The sequence below is a fragment of the Halichondria panicea genome, chromosome 1 (genome assembly GCF_963675165.1).
Source record: "Halichondria panicea chromosome 1, odHalPani1.1, whole genome shotgun sequence".
NCBI lineage: Eukaryota > Metazoa > Porifera > Demospongiae > Suberitida > Halichondriidae > Halichondria > Halichondria panicea.
In genome coordinates, this window is record NC_087377.1 from 10,957,677 (window position 1) to 10,976,731 (window position 19,055).

Below are 19,055 nucleotides of genomic sequence, written 5' to 3' on the forward strand. Positions count from 1 at the left end.
GCACCCCCTTTCTATCTGAGATTGTACACAAAGTGTACCTGATTGCACCCCCTTCTCTTCCAGATCTTGCTGCAGTTAGCTAGCTAGTATAGGCACAAGCACAAGGCCTAGGGGAATTAAATCTACTATGACTTGAGGGATAGGTTGAAAACCTTGATAGTCTCCTATCATCTCATCTCAAAGCAAAGCCAAAGGCCATGCACTGTTAGACTTGGTACACGTAGATATATTATATTCAAAAGCTTCTAGTATATAAGTGCAATTAATGCAGCAAGAAAATATGAGCACTATATACATCAAACAGAACATTTGAAAGGGGGGTGAGCAGGGGCGGATCCAGGATTTAGGGAAGGGGGGTTCTTACTTCTTGGCCGCGCAAAGCGCGGACAAGAAGTGTCACTCGGCGCATAGCGCCGAAATTTTTGGCTGACCACGCCCCCTTTTACATGCCACGCCCATTAATTAACCACATTCCCCTTCAACAAAAACATTATACAAAAACATAAATTATATAATATCTGAAAGAACACAAGGCAAAGCCATTCTCATGCTCTGGGATAGTGATTGCACTTTCTTCTCTTTCAGGAGAGCACCAATGTCCATTGGCTGATCCTCAGCGGAAGATCTCGTTGCTTGCTTCGATGAACATGGAGGGGTGATGGAGGTGGCTGGTGGTTCCAGTGGAGAGATAGTTGTGACTGGAGGAGATATGGTTGTGACTGGAGGAGAGACGGTGGTGGCTGGAGGAGAGACGTTAATGACTGGAGGAGAGACGGTGGTGGCTGGTGGTTCTCTTGAAGAGGAGACTGGCTGTAGACTTGACGCATCATCTAGATTATTATATTAGTGAATATAATTATTATAGCAATTATAATTAATCTATACAGTGTCTATCATTCAGTATGCAGTGCCATGAACTCTCCCTTACCTGAAACTTTACTCTTCTTAAACCAGGAGTCAATGGAGGGTTGCAATCTAGACCTTTTGTTAGGATTCATGGCCAGGCTCAATTATCACTGTGACCATGGCTGGACAAGTCAATATAGCCAGCCCCACCCTCATATTATGCAGAGAGTACCAGCCCCACCCTCACATTATGCAGAGAGAACTTTGTACCCTATTGTCATGACAGTAAGCTAGCTAGCTAGCTTAGACTCGCAAGCCCTCACTGTTGCAGGCAAACAGTAGACTGGTCAAACTCCGTGTTGAGACTCGTGTAACGTTTGCCACGATATTTGTGGCAACTAACCGCATGCGGTTACCACAAGATCAATGATAGTGACGTTTCACTAGAAAATTCTACGTATCACATGCAGTATACTGACGTCACGAAAACCGCAGCCACTTAAAATATTTTCTGATATGCTGACTGTGCAACACGAGTCTCAACACGGAGTTTGACCAGTCTACTGTTCGCCTGCAACAGTGACGGTTTGCGAGTCTAAGCTAGCTAGCTAGCCAGGTTGTAATATAAAGTATCAACTTAGTGGAAGGGTAGTTCGTACGAACCCAACGAACTACCTCTGGATCCGCCCCTGGGTGAGGGGAGTTAGTTTTTGAGTGCACAATTCCACAGATACAGATGACAGTCGCCCACTGACTCTTCTGGAATCGTGGACGGATGGAACGGAATAACATCACTGTTATGCATTGCTGAAACTCGGCAGTTGAATTGTCAGTTTGGTCATAATACTACAAAAAGAAAAATTAAACACGAATATTAGTCAATGGTAGTAGGAAATAGGGAATACGCATACGCATACATGCTATGCACACATTACATCAAAAAATACAACTTCGAGTATATACAAAGTTGAGCGGTAACTAAAGTGTACGATTTGCGACAAGAAAATGTTTGATGGAAACTGACAGTGTGTAACAACATGTACCCTCTATTTTGTTTCACTGCTAACAGAAGAATGCCACACTGGTCATCCTATACAGGGGTAAGAGAATAGATAAACGACGGGTAGCTGCAGAATTAGTGAGTGAAGAATCACAGAATCACAAAAGTTCGAAGAACGACATTTTTAATGAAAAATCTATGTAGAGAATGCATTCCAGACCCCAATGACACAGTTTTACTATCGACAATGACCTATACTCAGGGGCATTAAGGACTGTCCAAATTAAAATTACAAGGAATTTTGTTATAATAATATTCATACACAAGTGTCATCGCATTGGAATGTTTATCACGTGCGTGGGTGGAAAACATCTGCAATTACTAGTGGGGGTGGAGCTTCGGTCACATGACACTGTACTTAGCTTTCTGAAGTTGACCGTAGCTAGTTGATCGTGTAGAACCCTGAAAAACTATTTGTTGTAAGCTACCTAGTAGTTATTAAAGGCCTTAACTAAGACTATTAGATAGTAGAGAACTTGTTTCCTGCTGCGCAAGACAGAGTGCAACCAAACAAGAATGTTAGGAGGAGATCTCGGGGACAATTCAGGTAAATCTTAGCATGTTGTTTGTGTAGACCATGATTACCTATGAATCTGCTTTTGCGCAGCAGGATTTCATCAGTATATGATATGTGCATCAGGATTCCAAGAAAAGATAGGATCTAACTAAGCTGGAACAAATAGTTTTTTTATAATTTAGTTTTACAAGGAAATTTCATGTTAATTGGTCACATGATAGTCACATGATCTGTTTTTTCATTAAGGAAACTTAAATTATTATGACAAAACAAAATGTGCAATTACTATGTTTAATATTGAATACTTTTTGATATATGTGACGTTGGCTGTTCTTGATTCTGGACGTGCCTTAATACACCTGAGTAAAGAATCATATTTAATATTTACTTGCAATTGGCTAAAAGAGCCCTTCAATTTATCCATACAGGCTTGAAGCTGGGTACGGGTACCGGGTAGCAATGCTACCCGCTTAGTACACATGCTTGTACACTACTTGTACACTATAATAATATAGTAAATAGGCTCTGGATCAAACTATATCTGGCTACTCAGTACTTTAAGTCAGTCAGTGACACCACACTCTCTGCTAGCCTAAGACTATATGTATATACCTGCTATCAATACATTAGGCCACTCCAAGTGACACTCTGGTTTCTGGTCCTGAAGTTTTTCTAATTGCATGCGGGCGGGCGGCTTTTCTCATTATGTCATTATCAATTTCACCTCATTATTTTGCAAATGAATATCATTATCACACTATTTTGTACCACATGGACCATTCTGCGCATGCGTAGTAGAAATAATGAGATAGAAATCCAATAATGAGATAGAAATCCAAGAATAAAATCTGATGCGGGCGGTGGACCAGAAACCAGAGTATCACTTGGAGTGGCCTTACTAGTCCTACCCTCACAAAAGTGAGCAAGTTCCTCCAGTGAGCAAGGTCCTCCAGCTAGGCGTAAGCATCCCTCTGAGTCTCTACTGGCCCTGTATGAGAGCTCGAGACTGTATAATTATTATATCCGACTTAGGAGCGTAGCCAGGATTTTTGGAAGAGGGGGCAAAACGTAGCAGCCGCGCAGCGCCGAAATGTTGACTGGAAGCCACACCTCTTAATTATGACGTCATAATTGATTTCTCTATTTAGTTGGGTGTGGCCTGATGTTTAGAAAGCTAGTTTAGCAAAGAACAAGAACTGTCTATAGATTTAGACCAGAATAGCTCACAGTTTAGGGACTAAATCGTTTTGCTTGCCTACTAGCTAGCTAACTGCAGCAAGATTGGGAAGAAAGGGAGTGCTCAGCAAGATAATCAGCTACACTAATCAGGGGCGTAGCTACCATTGTTTCCTGGTTGCCCAGAAACCCCCCCAGGAGCTGCTGAGAAAATTGGGCAGGGCTCCCCAATAATTGAAATCAAGCAGCCCTGCCCATCTTTTCATGCACGTGGCTGCAAATCATGTAGAGATAGCACCGTGAATCGTTTCACGTTGGCTAGCTTTGTCTCAGCTAGCTAGCTAGCTACCTCAAACAAAGAAGACCAAGACTTAAGTTCTAGTATCAATCCTGCATGCTCCAGTATTCTCAGACTCAGCTCTAAGCACAACTTTATTCGATATTCAGGAAGGACAAGTTTAGAACAATCTCAGCCACATGAAACCTCTCAGGTAAATGTAATGGTGCTCAGCTAGACTAGCAATACACAATTGACACCTGCCTTTTAGAATGTCTATAGCTAGCTAGACTAGCTAGTCTAGCTAGCTTCTCACAAACAAGTAAAAAAGTCATTACAAACAATGAGCAGTAGGTGTGCCCCAATCAAGAGGGTGTGGCACAGGAAGTGGGCGTGGCTAAAATTTCCCGGCGCTACCGCGCCGCTGGTTTTTCAAAGGAAACCCCTATGTCAAAAGTCTGGCTACGCCCCTGACTAACCTGAGCTGAGTAGTAGAGATCCAGAAAAAGGGGGGGCATTTGCCCACTTTGCCACCCCCTGCCTACGCCACTGCGACTAGAAAAACATTTGCAATGTGAAAAATTGCTAGGATTGGCCAGGGGAACCACAAAAAAGCTTGGAAACAAGAAATCAGACGAGAGCATAACTCCAATCCGTTACAACGTCAATCACATGTACTGGTAGTTTTCCATGTTTTCCCGGCCATAAATACGCAATTTTTACTGGTGGGTGATGACCAATCCTTTTATTATACATCCATTTTGGAATGTGCGGGCATATAATCATGATGATTTGTGATGAATTGATGTTCCTAGTACATGCAGTGTTGAGCACAGGTACACACAGTCCATCCATGCGTAGTAACATGCACGGACCGTATATACTGGTGACCTGCCTGGAATGATGAGGTGGATGGAAGGAACCTGGTAGATGGATCTGGAACACAGTCTATATACTATGTATTGTACATGTTAATGACGTTGTAACGGATTGGAGTTATGCTCTCGTCTGATTTCTTGTTTCCAAGCTTTTTTGTGGTTCCCCTGGCCAATCCTAGCAATTTTTCCCATTGCAAATGTTTTTCTAGTCAGATTCCCTTTCTTTTTCAGTACAGAAGTATAAATTTACGTAATTTGTGAATCAGTATTATAAATGACAGCCATTTTAGCTCTTAAATTAAGAGCATGATATCTAGCCAGTGCATATAGCATGCCTGTCAGAGAAAGGGAGCTAGAACTGAACAATGTGAAAAAAGCAACACCTGAGACAACCACCTGTTGGACAACATCACGGGAGCACAAATATTGCTGAGTCAGGCAAGTTTTTTACATGAGTTTCCATATAAATTTTACAGACAAAGTTATTCGTTACTAGTTATTCAGAGAAGTCTGAAATAAGAGTGTAGCTTCTCAGTATTATATAAGAAACTGGTTGAAGTGACTGCCCCAGCCTGCCTACTCATTTTGTGTTGCTGCATGCTGATGAGTCATATAGACAGTAGAATCTCTCTTAGCTCCAGACATCCAGTCCTGTGTTACTAATAGTAGCTCACAAAACTATTGGAAGTGCTTACAATCTCAAGGATAGCTTCAGCGGTGATGCCGCGCCAAAGGCTTGCAAAGTAGATTTTCTCCCAAATCATGTATTAGAAAAAAATCGGTTTAGAATGAGGCTAGAACTTCAATCTTGTTACGTAAAGGTTCACGTGACAGGTACTTCCGCTCTAGACATTGCAAATGCAAATGCAAAAACTCTGAAAACCGCTGTAGACTAGAGGAGGAATGCCAGTGTCAAAAGGTCACTAATTAAAACACCACGTGGCCCTGGCCCTATGTTTTACATGTAAAACTGAGTTTACCCTCGCGCCCCTGAGTTTATACACCACCAATAGCTTGATCCTCTTTATAATCACAACAGAAATTGGTTGAGCTATCGCGCCCCAGAGGAATCAGCTTGAGAGAGGCAACCTTTGACCTTTTATTGCATTCTTCGAAACCACGAGATATGGAAATTAGCCTTCAGGCTAGGGTATAAATTTTGATGTACTGGCATGCTGCACTGGATAGATCTAGGTATAGTAAGCTTTCCAAGCAGGCATATAAAGAACAGAAGCGCTAAGCTGCTATAGCATATGCAGCAAAGGTCAAGAACCCAGAACTTAGACAACCCTAGAGGAGGAATGCCAGTGTCAAAAGGTCACTAATTAAAACACCTCTTCTTCTTCTTTTTTGTAGCCTCCAATTAATGAAAGAGTAGCCACGTGGCCCATGTAAAACTGAGTTTACCCTCGCGCCGCCCCTGAGTTTATACTAGACTGGAAACCACGCCCCTTTCTTTAGGGAAAGAGACTGGCCAGGTGACTATCAACGACTCGTCCCAACGGAATGCTTGGAATGTAGAGTGTGCATGAATGCGTGGGAGATATCTAAACCACAATATTGCATAATTATTATGTGAGTATTAATATTTTTAGCTGTACAGTTGTAGTCTCGTGGACCAGCCGATATATTATCCTCTTTCAGGGTCTGGGTCTGAGACTAGTACAGTTGCAGTATAAATGTTATGTCTACTTAGCTACGGCTAGCTGTTTGGATATAAGTTGTCTATCAGTACTTTTCCAATGAAGCAATTCTAAAGTTGCTATAACCTGGCTGGCGGGCTACAAGGCCACTGCAAAAATAACAGACAGAAGTCAGCAGTCAGTAGCAGAGATCAGATATATTTGTCTCTCTGCCAACTGGTTTATGGAAAGTCCCTTTGCTTTGCTCTATTGCCTAGCCTCGAGACCAGCCGTTCGTTATCTGAAAGAACGCCTGGTCAAGTTCTAATGTGCAACTTGTCCAGCTGAGTCAGCGTTTTATAGCATCATAATGATATTCATGGGTAATACACCTTGGGCGGACCTTTTGCGGGCAATTTTACCGGTCCAAGAAATTCCTGGACCGCTGGACGAGTGCTACAGTGCAACTTGTCCAGCTGAGTCAGCGTTTTATAGCATCATAATGATATTCATGGGTAATACACCTTGGGCGGACCTTTTGCGGGAAATTACCGGTCCAAGAAATTCCTGGATCGCTGGACGAGTGCTACATTGGAACTAGCCTCGATTCAAGGCCGACTAAAATACGGCCTGGTACCTATTGCAGGGGTGATAGTGCGCATGCGCTTCAAATTACCCAGAATATGGGTAATCGTACTACGAACGTAAAACCTTAGTAAATTACACAGGAAATTAGTCCGTTTACTAAAAATATGTTCCGTAATACTTTATCTCTATGACTGAGTTCTGTAAAGCTGTGGCTTATGCCGTCTATTGCGTTGGTCTAGAAGGCTTGAACACTAGTTTTAAGACAGAAGAGGCTCTCATCTACGTCTAGGATGGTTCTATAGCCGGGTTGTCTTCGCAAGTAGCAGTTTGAGGCATCATACACTTCCCATAGCCTGTACAGATCCAAGGTAAGACATCCTGACCATATAACCTTCATAGAGGTAGATGAGAGCCTCTTCTGGCTTCAGACTAGTGTGAAAGCCTTCTGGAACAACGCAATAGAGAGCTAAGCTGATGTACAAAGATAGAAAATAGATGAGAGAAAGAAAAAGGGGATTCCCCAGATTCTGGAGAATAAACTAACGCATGCGCACTATCACCCTTGCAATAGGTACCAGGCCGTATTTTAATCGGCCTGGAATCGAGGCTACATTGGAACTTGACCAGGCGTTCTTTCAGATAACGAACGGCTGGTCTCGAGGCTATCTATTGCCAGAGTTTCTATTACAGACAGGACAAGAACTAGGTACATCCAGGTGACAGCTAGCTCCAGACTTGGACATAGTTTTGCAGCAGTTGACTTGTGATTGAAATTAAGTTTGGTAGGTGGCTGAGCTAGCTAGAGTACAGTACTAGTCAGTAGATCTAGCCAAAGTATACTAAACCGCAACACTGGTGACCACACCCTTTTCCTTGAACCACTTCCGCAAAATTCAGTATACACAATTGAAGACAAGTCGTTGATCAGTGGCGGATCCAGAGGAGGGTCCATGGGGTCCCTTGACCTCCCCTTTTGAAGTTAACTTTAGAAGGCTTAATGAAACCAGCTAGCTATTTATCAGTTTTTGTAGCTATTGTAATTGATTGTACCTGTTGTTTTGATGTATCAACTGCCAAAGGAGTGTTCAGGCTAGCCTAGGCTAGCTAGTTGACTGTTCGTGGCAGCTAGCTACCTCTACTGAAGTTTATTATGGGACTTCCCCTGGCTGAGTATGGGATTTTCCCTAGTCACGTGTGACCGGAAGTGGGCGTAACCCAAAAAATTCGCGCTGCGCGCTCGTTAATTAGTTTGGAACCCCCCCTTTCATTTTTCCTGGATCCGCCACTGATTGATAGTCACCTGGCCAGTCTCTTTCCCTAAAGAAATGGGCATGGTTTCCAGTCTAAGTTTATACACCATCAATAGCTTGATCCTCTTTATAATCACAACAGAAATCGGTTGAGCTATTGCGCCCCAGAGGAATCTAGTCTCGAATACCTGCCTCAACCTAAAAGCTTGAGGCGGGTATTCGAGACTAAGAGGAATCAGCTTGAGAGAGGATTTAATTGCAACCTTTGACCTTTTATTGCATTCTTCAAAACCACAAGATATGGGAATTAGCCTTCCGTGGCTAGGGTATAAATTTTTATGTACTTGCTGCACTGGATAGATCTAGGTATAGTAAGCTTTCCAAGCAGGCAAATAAAGAACAGAAGCGCTAAGCTGCTATATGCAGCAAAGGTCAAGAACCCAGAACAATCCTTCATTAAACGTGACCCTATTGACCCTGGCGTTCCTCCTCTAGAAGATTGGGCCACGCCCAACTATTAATTATTACGTCATTAATAAGAGGTGTGGCTTCTGGTCAACCAAATTTCAGTGCTGCGCGGCTAAAAATAGGGAGCAAAGCGCCCTCTTTCGTCGTTGTAGCACCCCCTTCCTCAAAATCCTGGCTACGCCCCTGCACCTTATACATTAGCCTCGATTCCAAGCCGCTGAGAAAGGCGTTTCAAGGGACTGGAGTCGAGGCTACTTATACATCAGTCATGATGAACATTTTTGCTACTTTACTGCAGGCAGAAAACTCAAAGTGTGGGTAATGATCCACATTGATTGTTGTTGAAAACGATCAATGCCAAAAGTCCAAATACGGTGGCTGTAATTACATCAGCATCAGCACAGCCTTGCAGCTCTCTTCTCACTCTTGCAGCCACCAATAGCTAGCGCTCTAGTACAGAGCTAACTCTTAAGTAGAGTAGCAACACTCCATGGACAAGATTTGCTACGCACTTTTCTGAAAAGGCTGCAATGGAATTCCAAGTAAGCAAAACTAGGCCGTAAGATCTCGCTTTAAAGCGACACTTTTTAATAATTACGAAGCCAGAGGTCGCACTTTTGGAGGTTGAAAAATTATATTGAAGTCCTGGTGTCGCATATTTAGAGGGTCGCATCTAATTGGAGGTAACTTTACAGAGTCTACTTGCCTCGATTTCAGGCCACTTAAAAACACTGATTTTCCGGTGGGCTACAGTCGAGGCTAGTGAGTGGCTACATTTACCTCTATTTAGAACGCGACATTAAAAAATAATTGTCAGTGCAGCTGTTGCACTTTTAGAGGTCGGAAAATTGCTGAAACTCCTGGGTGTCGCATATTTGGAGGGTCGCCTTAAATCGAGGTCTTACGGTAACTCGAGAACCAAGCATTATTGCAAATCCACGAATTAAAATCCAAGAAAACATAACTAGAAGCCTATAGAAACTCTTACTTGCACTTCATTGATCCTTGAGCAGCTGGAGCAGCCTACACACACACACAGAGACACTGACTTTTACAGCAGAGCATGCATGTACATGTATGTGATTCAGTATAAATGCATGTACCATTATCAAGTTCAAAAATCTGAGCGAGTAAATAGCTTTATCTAGGTGACCACAATTATACCTCAGATTATATACATGAAAACCGTACACATGAAAGTATAAGTAGCAACGTGTATACTTCACATGAATGTCATTGGCATGTGCAAGCTACTCAGGTATATTAAGGACTGGGACCTTCAATTATTGCTGAATCAGCTAAAACGCAGCCACGCCCACGATTTTTAATATGTTTTGTGTGTAAAAATTTTGTGCAGCTACTGATCTTTTTTAGTTCTAAAAACGGTGTTCTAAACCTTCCTTTTAGCTCTTAATTCTTAGTGTAGTAGGTAGTTCAAAGGCTTAAGCAGACATATCTGCTGGGAGAGAGCCACTTCTTTGGCCAAAGGTGAGATTTTGCACAAAACTTAGTCTTACAGCTGACAATAAGTGACATTTTTATTTTTATAGGCTAATAACTTACTCTAAATAGAACATGATGCTCTCTCCCAGCGGATATGTCTGCTTAAGCCTTTGAACTACCTACAACACTAAGAATTAAGAGCTAAAAGGAAGGTTTAGAACACCGTTTTTAGAACTAAAAAAGATAAGTAGCTGCACAAAATTTTTACACACAAAACATATTAAAAATCGTGGGCGTGGCTGCGTTTTAGCTGATTCAGCAATAATTGAAGGTCCCAGTCCTTAATATACCTGAGTACACGACATTATACAAATTGTGACTCATGAGTTATGAGTACATGCATGTTACATTGCATCCCCAAGCACTGACACAGAAAATTGAAACTGAAAATGTGGGAATTAAATATCGTTATACACTTTCACTTGTTGTTAACTTTTTAATGTCTTGCACTAGTCTTGTATAATTATGCAAAATATCGCAGCAAGATTGTATACACTGTATGTGCATTTGATCACAAATGTGCCTGTATGGTATCCAAGCACTTACCTCACATGCAGTATGTTCCGGCTAGTAAGCTGTGACCTTACCAGCACTAACATAGTTGTTCCTTGTAAGTACAATACAGCTACACAACTCTACCGGCTAGCTACAGAGTATTTACAGCACGTACATAGTTCTCATTTATTGTAGATGTAACAGACGAGATGCTGTTTATATAAAGTGAGATGTAAACTATCGACATCTATAGCTATAAGTCAGCCTCTAGCTGACTTAATTCTCTGCCATTTGCATTCTTAAAATGGCTGGGTTATTGGACAACAACCTCTTGTGCTCGATCATCATAGCTTTAATAGCCACAGTATGGAGTTTGCAGCCATTAATCCTAGCTCCATATGGATCAGAGAAAACCGGTAGCTACATCATTGTACTAAAGAAAGGCTCATCCACCTCCAAACTTGAAGAAGTGATTACAAAGATCAAAACTATCACAAATAATGAGGTACAGATACAGCGCTATACTGAATTCATTGAGAAGACAGTAACTGTAAAAATTCCAAGAGATGTCCTGAACAAGGTGAGTGTGCAATTAATATAATGACAAGATAGTTAAATTTCGTTTTTAATTTCATGCAGGTTCGTGATTTACCAGAAGTCGATCATGTTGAAGAAGAAGACATGGCATATGGCTCGCATGAAGAGATCGAACTGACTCAATACTCTAGTGCAAAACGTGGTCCCTTCTGGTTTCTCGATCATCTCAATTTGCCTACTGATGAGAATGAGCAAGAAGTCGCTGATGTGTATGTCCTGGACACTGGAATAGATTTTGAGCACTCAGAATTTGGTAATCGAGCCAAATATGCTGGCTATGATCCAATTGATCAGTATAATATTGGTGTTGCTGACTACAAACCTCAAAGAGGAAGAGACTGTAATGGGCACGGAACTTTAGTGGCAAGTTTGATTGGTGGAAAGACATATGGTGTCGCAAAAAATGTAAATCTTTTTAGTGTTCGTGTGCTTGGGTGTGACAGAGCAGCACCTTTTAGTGTTGTTCTTGATGGACTTAACTTCATCGTAAATGAGGTTTCTGGAAGAAAAAGGCCTGCTATTGTTAGTATGGCTCTAAGTGGAAGCCATCACGCTTCAGTGAGCTCAGCTATTAGATATTTATATGACAGAAATGTCTTGGTTGTCGCATCTGCTGGAAACTTCGGCGATAATGCTTGCAGCTATTCTCCATCAAGCAATAATCAAGTGCTTACTGTTGGTGCTATTGGTGAAGACAACATAATTTATCCTAAATCTAACTATGGGGCTTGTGTTGATATCTTTGCTCCAGGAGAATCAATAACAGGAGCTGAGCACACTTGTCCCACATGCACAATAGATGGTGCCAGTGGTACCAGCCTTGCTGCTGCATTAGTTTGTGGTATAGCTGCTGTTCACCTTTCTCGTTACCCATTGATTAATCCCGCAACCCTAAAGCAAACGATTATAGACATTTCGTCAAAAGATTTGATCTACTTTACGTCTGACTCTCAAGCATCTCCAAACAGATTAGCTAGTTTTGGTAAGTTGTCTCACATAAAGTCTATATATAAGAGTCTAAAATAATAATTTTTGCAGATTGTGGAGGGACCATAAAGGCCACTACCTCTTCTATGAGCGTTATCCAGTCGTTAAATTTTCCAAGCAATTATCCAAACAGTCTCCATTGTACATGGAATATTGTGGCAGAGGCAGGACAATACATTGAGCTAATGTTTGAATTCATTAAACTGGAAGAGGACTATGACTTTTTAGCTATCACATCTGGTTCTTCTACCACACGACTAACAGGTATGCTGTATTGCCGATAATAAGCAAAAAAATTATTCATAAATTTATGCAGGCGACTATGGGGAAGTAACTTGTGGGTATGTGTCTACTTCAAATTCCCATGTTCTTAAACTGGACTTTTACTCTGATGAGACAATTGGTTCAGCTGGATTTAAAGCTGCTTATAGATCTGTTCGTGAGACATCTGCATCTATCGACGGTAAATTATTACCCGTGTGTGAATGTATAAATTCTACACCGTATATAGTGCTAGACGTTTCGTGATAGTATGCTACGTTAAAATCTATCATTCCAGAGTGTGTGAAGCCGCTGGTGAATGACATCCTGCAACTGGATATTTTGAGCGAGGGACAAAATGTTGGAAATAGGTTTTCGATGAGCAAAGACTGGCAAGAGTTCTTTGGTGGTCGCAGACAGGGAATAAACTTGGCTGTCCTTCAGGAAGATTCTGGCAAAGTTGTTCTTCAGAGGAATTTTGATATCTCTAAATCTCACCAAGCATCTGAACTAGCTGAAACGATTGAGAAAATAAATCCTGGTTCTATAGTCTTAGTAAGTACTAATGGACAATTAGTAGCACATAGTAATCTTCCAACAAGAACAACACGAGCCATCAGCACTCTTGGATCATCGCAAGTACAGAATCTACGAGAAGTTTCTTCCTGGGCTCTAATTGGTATAAAAGGCCTTCAGCCAGGAAGAGGTATTGAGAAGATTAGTAATTCAATGCCAGTAGATCTATCGACTCAAGTGAAGCTCCAACCATACCGCACAATTGGATTACCCATTATGGTAAAATCAGCCGGAACAGTGTATGGTAACTATGCAATAATAATAGTTGATGGTGTTGAAATGGAGCTTAAAAATGAAAGAGGCAGAACTACTGGACTCAATGCACTGATCATAGATGAAAAATCTGGTGAAACTTTAGAAAGCAGGCTCTTTAGCACACACTCTGAATATGCAGCTGACTCATCTCCTTCCAATGATTTCGTTGACTTCATTAGCAGTTTACCCAAAGGTCGTATCATAGCTATTGCTATCAAGGGGGACGCCATTGCTCATCTCTCGGAAGATGCAAAGCGTGCGTGTGAGAGTATCGGTAGTCGACACATAAGACAAGTTGAAGTTGGAGGCTCCTGGGCTATTGTTGGACGCAAGGGTGCTTCAATGGGCACTGTTCCCGAGTCTGCTAGCAACTGTGCAAATGCACAAGCAATCTACTATCTTCCTAGTACTGATGACTCATGCCAAATATCTGTTACGACATCTGGTTTTGTCAATGGCGGACAATGTTTCTTTGGAGGTGTTTCATCTTACTTATCTGTAAACAGAGAAGTCTACCCAACAACGGGGTCCACAGGCCGGGGAATTACTGTCGCTATAATACAAGAAGAAGTTTGTGCTATCAGCAGAGTTCATACTTTTGATACGTACCACTCAACAAGTGCCTCACAAGATTTAGTGACTTTTCTCAGTGCTCTGTCAGAAGGCCAGATAGTTGTAGCAACAACTTTTGATGAAGCCAGCCAGCATCTAAGCGAAAATGCTAAGATTTCTCTCGAAGGCATCGGAAGTGCAATGATACGTAATGTTGGGTTCAGAGATGCATGGGCCATCATTGGGAGGAAGGGAGCTGCAAAAGGCTCTGTTCCGGAGACTTACGATGCCAACACTGCATCTATTGGATATCACGTTCCTCTCAGATTTGGAATACCTATTATGGTAAAATCAGCAGGAAAAACGTATGGTAACTATGGAATGATATTTACTCACAGAAAAATTGCGAATAGTGGTAGTACGGGATTAAATGTGATCACAGTGGACGAACATTCTGGACAAGTCTTAGATAGCAGAAACTTCAGGACACACGGTATACAAGGCTCGTCTGCTTCCAAAAGATTTGCAACGTTTATTGCCTCCCTATCTAAGAATATTGTTGTAGCTATTGCTATCAAGGGGGATGCCATTGCTCATCTCTCGGAAGATGCAAAGCGTGCATGTGAGAGTATCGGTAGTCGACACATAAGACAAGTTAAAGTTGGAGGCTCCTGGGCTATTGTTGGACGCAAGGGTGCTTCAATGGGCACTGTTCCCGAGTCTGCTAGCAACTGTGCAAATGCACAAGCACTCTACTATCTTCCTAGTACTGATGACTCATGCCAAATATCTGTTACGACATCTGGTTTTGTCAATGGCGGACAATGTTTCTTTGGAGGTGTTTCATCTTACTTATCTGTAAACAGAGAAGTCTACCCAACAACGGGGTCCACAGGCCGGGGAATTACTGTCGCTATAATACAAGAAGAAGTTTGTGCTATCAGCAGAGTTCATACTTTTGATACGTACCACTCAACAAGTGCCTCACAAGATTTAGTGACTTTTCTCAGTGCTCTGCCAGAAGGCCAGATAGTTGTAGCAACAACTTTTGATGAAGCCAGCCAGCATCTAAGCGAAAATGCTAAGATTTCTCTCGAAGGCATCGGAAGTGCAATGATACGTAATGTTGGGTTCAGAGATGCATGGGCCATCATTGGGAGGAAGGGAGCTGCAAAAGGCTCTGTTCCGGAGACTTACGATGCCAACACCGCATCTATTGGATACTCTGCTCCTAAAAGGGTCTTGTTTCCTACTGTAAATATTAGTTCCTGTAGTGGTATGCCTTACCCTCTAAATTGTAGGGCTGGACTGAATGTCTGAATTAATTAATTGACTGAGCATGCATATAGCACACAGACATATATATACATACAGCAAACTGACTGTAAATTAAAATCTCATTGATATACATGTAGCATAATAAATATTTTCTCAAACTCAGTTGTATAACGAGTGGTGCAAGCTGTGCTGTGCTAAGCCTCTCGGTACGTTTTCTTATCAGAGTGTTATATACAGTAATTTTTGACAATAAATGAATTGATAAATGACGTCCTTCAAAGGATTAAAGCATGCACATCTACAATGTATACACAACCTCCTAAGGAAGGTCAATTATAAACTGGGAATTAACTGGAGACTAATGCGGATTGGATGATAATCAAAGCACTGACTTGTAGACTTGCAAAATAAACATGCGTAAGCACACACACACGTACATACACACCAGCCTGTTGTGCATATTACCCACTATAACAATTTGCTGTAGTTCTATTAATCACCACAAACCCACCACCTTATATTTCCATGGAAACATTTTCGAGTATGTTGTAGCTTGGTCATTCACCTACACATTGGTATCAATACCATTTCTACCTAGAAATGTTCCAATCAAAAGATATTTACATTTAGGTACAGCTACTCACAAATTTGTGGTAATCTACTCTCTAAGCTGGATGCACTGCACCGCGCCTGTCGTACCTCCTCTGTGTATGGTACAAGTATGTGGATTAATATTATTAAAGTGCACTGTTGTGCATAGCCTCGATCCCAGGCCGCTTGAACAAGGCGGCCTGGTATACCGTATAGCGGGTATATTTCGAGGGTATAAATTTTCGCGGATGGACCATTACAAAGGATTTCGCGGATTTTATTTTCGTGGTCTGAGTGCCAGCCTTTTGGCGCATGCGCACATCAACATGCAGCTGTACCTCCACACCGTTAGCCTCGAATCCAGGCCTAGCCTATACGGTGAGGCACCTCTTATTGTCGATATAGGTGTGGTCAATAATACTGAATACGCCTACTATTCAATAAAGATATAAATTTTCGTGGGTATAAATTTTCGCGGTACAGGCTCAATCCGCGAAAACCGCGAACATTTATACCCTCGAAATATACCCGCTATACGGTACCTTGTATGCGCATGCGCGAAATAATTGACAACAATTTCATCATACAAATTGTAAAAAACCGGACAAAGTTACAAAAGGGAATAATACGTATGACAATGTGACCACAATGGCAGCTTTCAGAGACACTAATCAAAGTAGAATTATGCTGCAGCAGTGTTGCTTCTTCTAGCTCTGTTTATCAAAGAGACAGTTTAAGAAAGCCTCCCAGACAGCTAGAGCTGCCAGCTAGGAAGAGTGGTGGACTCTTTAATACATCAGTAGATCTTGAGTGAATAACTTCCTGAGTGTCGAGTTAAAGCTTATTAAAAGCTTTCAGGAGTAATCATTAGCTTCTTTATCTTCAGCAATGACTTCTTGTCGAACATAAAGGCAAGATTTAGTAGCAGAACACTTGCTTGGTCTATATTACCACAGCCTCATCAGGGGACCCACAGGAACACATCATGCCTTTCCTATAACATCTGTAGCCTTACAGTGTAGGGTGTCGTTAAGTAGAGACTTGGCTTGATACAATAAAGGGCGTAAGAACTCAGTCATCTTTGCACAATACTTCTATGTAACGGACTGTAAAATCAGAATACAAATAGTATACGGTTTATTTTACTGACAGTATCCACAAATACACGGATTACCCCCTTTTTGGGGTAATGTACACGCATGCGCATACAAGGTATACCAGGCCGCCTTATTCAAGCGGCCTGGAATCGAGGCTAGGCTATGTTGTGCATAGTTTTATGACTGCTAAGAATTTCTCGAAATAGTCTCTTTGCTTCGTAACAGTGCTAGTACTTTATTCTTGGTGTATTGTGAAGGATGGCAGTGGCGTTTCTATATAGGAATATTAATAGGAGGATTTTGATCCCGCCCACGCACCAGAAGCCACACCCACGTTTTACTGCGCATGACAGAGGACACACCCTAATTACAAAGAACAATCCCAGAACAGAGAAGATATTAGCCTCGGTCCCCCCAGGCCAATTTTTTTTTAATAGAACGAAGTTGAAAAATACGGCCTGGTATTGATTGTATCTGGGCGTGGCAGGAACCGGAAACAAAAGCAGTGATTCTTCACATTTTGTTTCCTGCTTTTTTTCTGTAATACTAGAGGTGTAGCCTCGTTCCCAGGCCTTACTTTTTCTTGCTGTTGTCACTGTTCCATATAATTATCATAAACACATAGTGAGGCAGCAAAGAAAGAAATTGGCGTACAGTTAAGAAAAAGTAAGGCCTGGTTTGGGAAATCGCGTGATCCACAAGGATTTTTATGAACGTGGGCGATATGTAGCCCACAATCGTGACGTAAGGTATTCTCCCACGCATCCGAGTAAGACTGTACTGTACTGCACTGAGACAACCACCAAGCTGTGCTGCAAGTCAGATCAGAGAACCAGCGTGGCCAGCTCTGGTGGCAGTAGCTACCTGCTATATGATAATGATGACTAAGCTATTCTACTATAGCATGTAGAAAGACACAAGAAAAGGTAATAGTCATAGAATCTAAACACACAATCTAGACTAGTAGATCATCTAGCTACGCCTAAGGTATAGCTAGCTATAGTGCTTGCAAACTTCCAGTTCCAAGTCCATGTCCAGCTTGCATGCTGCAGGCAAAGTTTTATTAGTCGTAGACCTCTGCGTGGGCTGCCTTCTACCACCCTCCTACCCTCACGCGACTTCCCGATACAGGCTCTCCTTTTTCCTAACTCTACGTCTATTTCTTTCTTTATTCCTCCAATTAATACCGTATTTTATCTCATTGAACGAAAATACAGTATTTTATCTTATTGAAAGAACAGAAAAAGGAGAGCCTGTGTAGAGGCTACTAGAGGTGTATGTAGAGGCATTTTACTCCCGTAAAAGTTACAGTAATGTAGCTCCGTGTTATGTTCTCAATTTATAGCTAGCTATGGCATGCAACACGTTGTCTTGTTTGAAGCAAGATGGCCTCACTCTCATGGCAGAACAGGCCCAGGCTCTCAAGCGCCTGTTTGAGGGAAGGGACGTGTTTATCTGGTTCCCAACGGGTATGGCAAGTCTCTCTGCTATATCAGTTGCTACCCTTTTTAATGGACTACAAGCTAGGTAGGACCAAGGCTCCTCCTGTTGACAAAAGTGTTGTTCTTGTTAATTGTCTCTCCCCTTGTATCTCTCATCATGAGATCGAGACTCATGATTGACCAGGTCAGGTGTCTAAACAATAGCGGTGTTTCTGCTGCCATCCTCAGTAGCAATAAAGGAATCGACAAAGATTTGGTTGCCACTGCCAAAGAAGTGTCTTCTGGGAAGTATTTCCTGCTGTATACTGCCCCAGAGGCTGTTGTTGAAGACCACTGTTGAAGGATTCATTTTTTGTTGTACCACAGAGTCCATTTGTTTTATGTATTAAAAAACCACGCCCAGATACAATCAATACCAGGCCTCAGAGGGAGGAGGTTGGCGATTGTTAATTAATCTTCTAATTTTCTTTGTAACCTCCAATTCTGTGGAAACTTGAGAGAAAGTAGCCAAAACGCTGCAAACGATCATAGCCTCTTATACTAGTAGGAAGTGATGCTAACAATACTCAGTGATACTAGAAAGTGAGTAGCATAGTCATACTCGAAGTAATAAGCCAGAAACTAAGATTAGTCACAAAGTTCCAGTTGTTGCTGCACTTTCCTTGTTTCTTTGACTCCTGTCTTAATATAGCAGGTGTAGCAACGATAGTTTTAAACTACTACAACTCATAGGCTAACA

The 19,055-nt window shown here is 41.8% G+C and overlaps 1 protein-coding gene and 1 long non-coding RNA gene across 2 annotated transcripts; both read left to right on the forward strand.

The window, feature by feature from the left end:
* The first annotated feature begins 1,929 nt into the window (after positions 1 to 1,929).
* Positions 1,930 to 2,741, forward strand: LOC135346878 (uncharacterized). The gene is made up of 2 exons (XR_010398122.1): positions 1,930 to 2,453; positions 2,517 to 2,741. It is a non-coding gene; the product is annotated as an uncharacterized LOC135346878 (long non-coding RNA).
* Positions 2,742 to 10,914: 8,173 nt separating this feature from the next.
* Positions 10,915 to 15,455, forward strand: LOC135345955 (uncharacterized). The gene is made up of 5 exons (XM_064543417.1): positions 10,915 to 11,260; positions 11,320 to 12,259; positions 12,316 to 12,528; positions 12,581 to 12,727; positions 12,824 to 15,455. Exons 1-5 carry the CDS (start codon positions 10,985 to 10,987, stop codon positions 15,226 to 15,228), a joined length of 3,981 nt encoding a protein of 1,326 aa, XP_064399487.1. The 5' UTR covers positions 10,915 to 10,984; the 3' UTR covers positions 15,229 to 15,455.
* The last annotated feature ends 3,600 nt before the right edge of the window (positions 15,456 to 19,055 follow it).

Bases quoted from the DNA above. Each gene is read 5' to 3' on its own strand.
- LOC135345955 (XM_064543417.1), top strand. From the start codon at position 10,985: ATGGCTGGGTTATTGGACAACAACCTCTTGTGCTCGATCATCATAGCT. The intron at 11,261-11,319 runs GTGAGTGTGCAA...AATTTCATGCAG, and splicing joins CAAGAGATGTCCTGAACAAG to GTTCGTGATTTACCAGAAGT. The intron at 12,728-12,823 runs GTAAATTATTAC...CTATCATTCCAG, and splicing joins GACATCTGCATCTATCGACG to AGTGTGTGAAGCCGCTGGTG.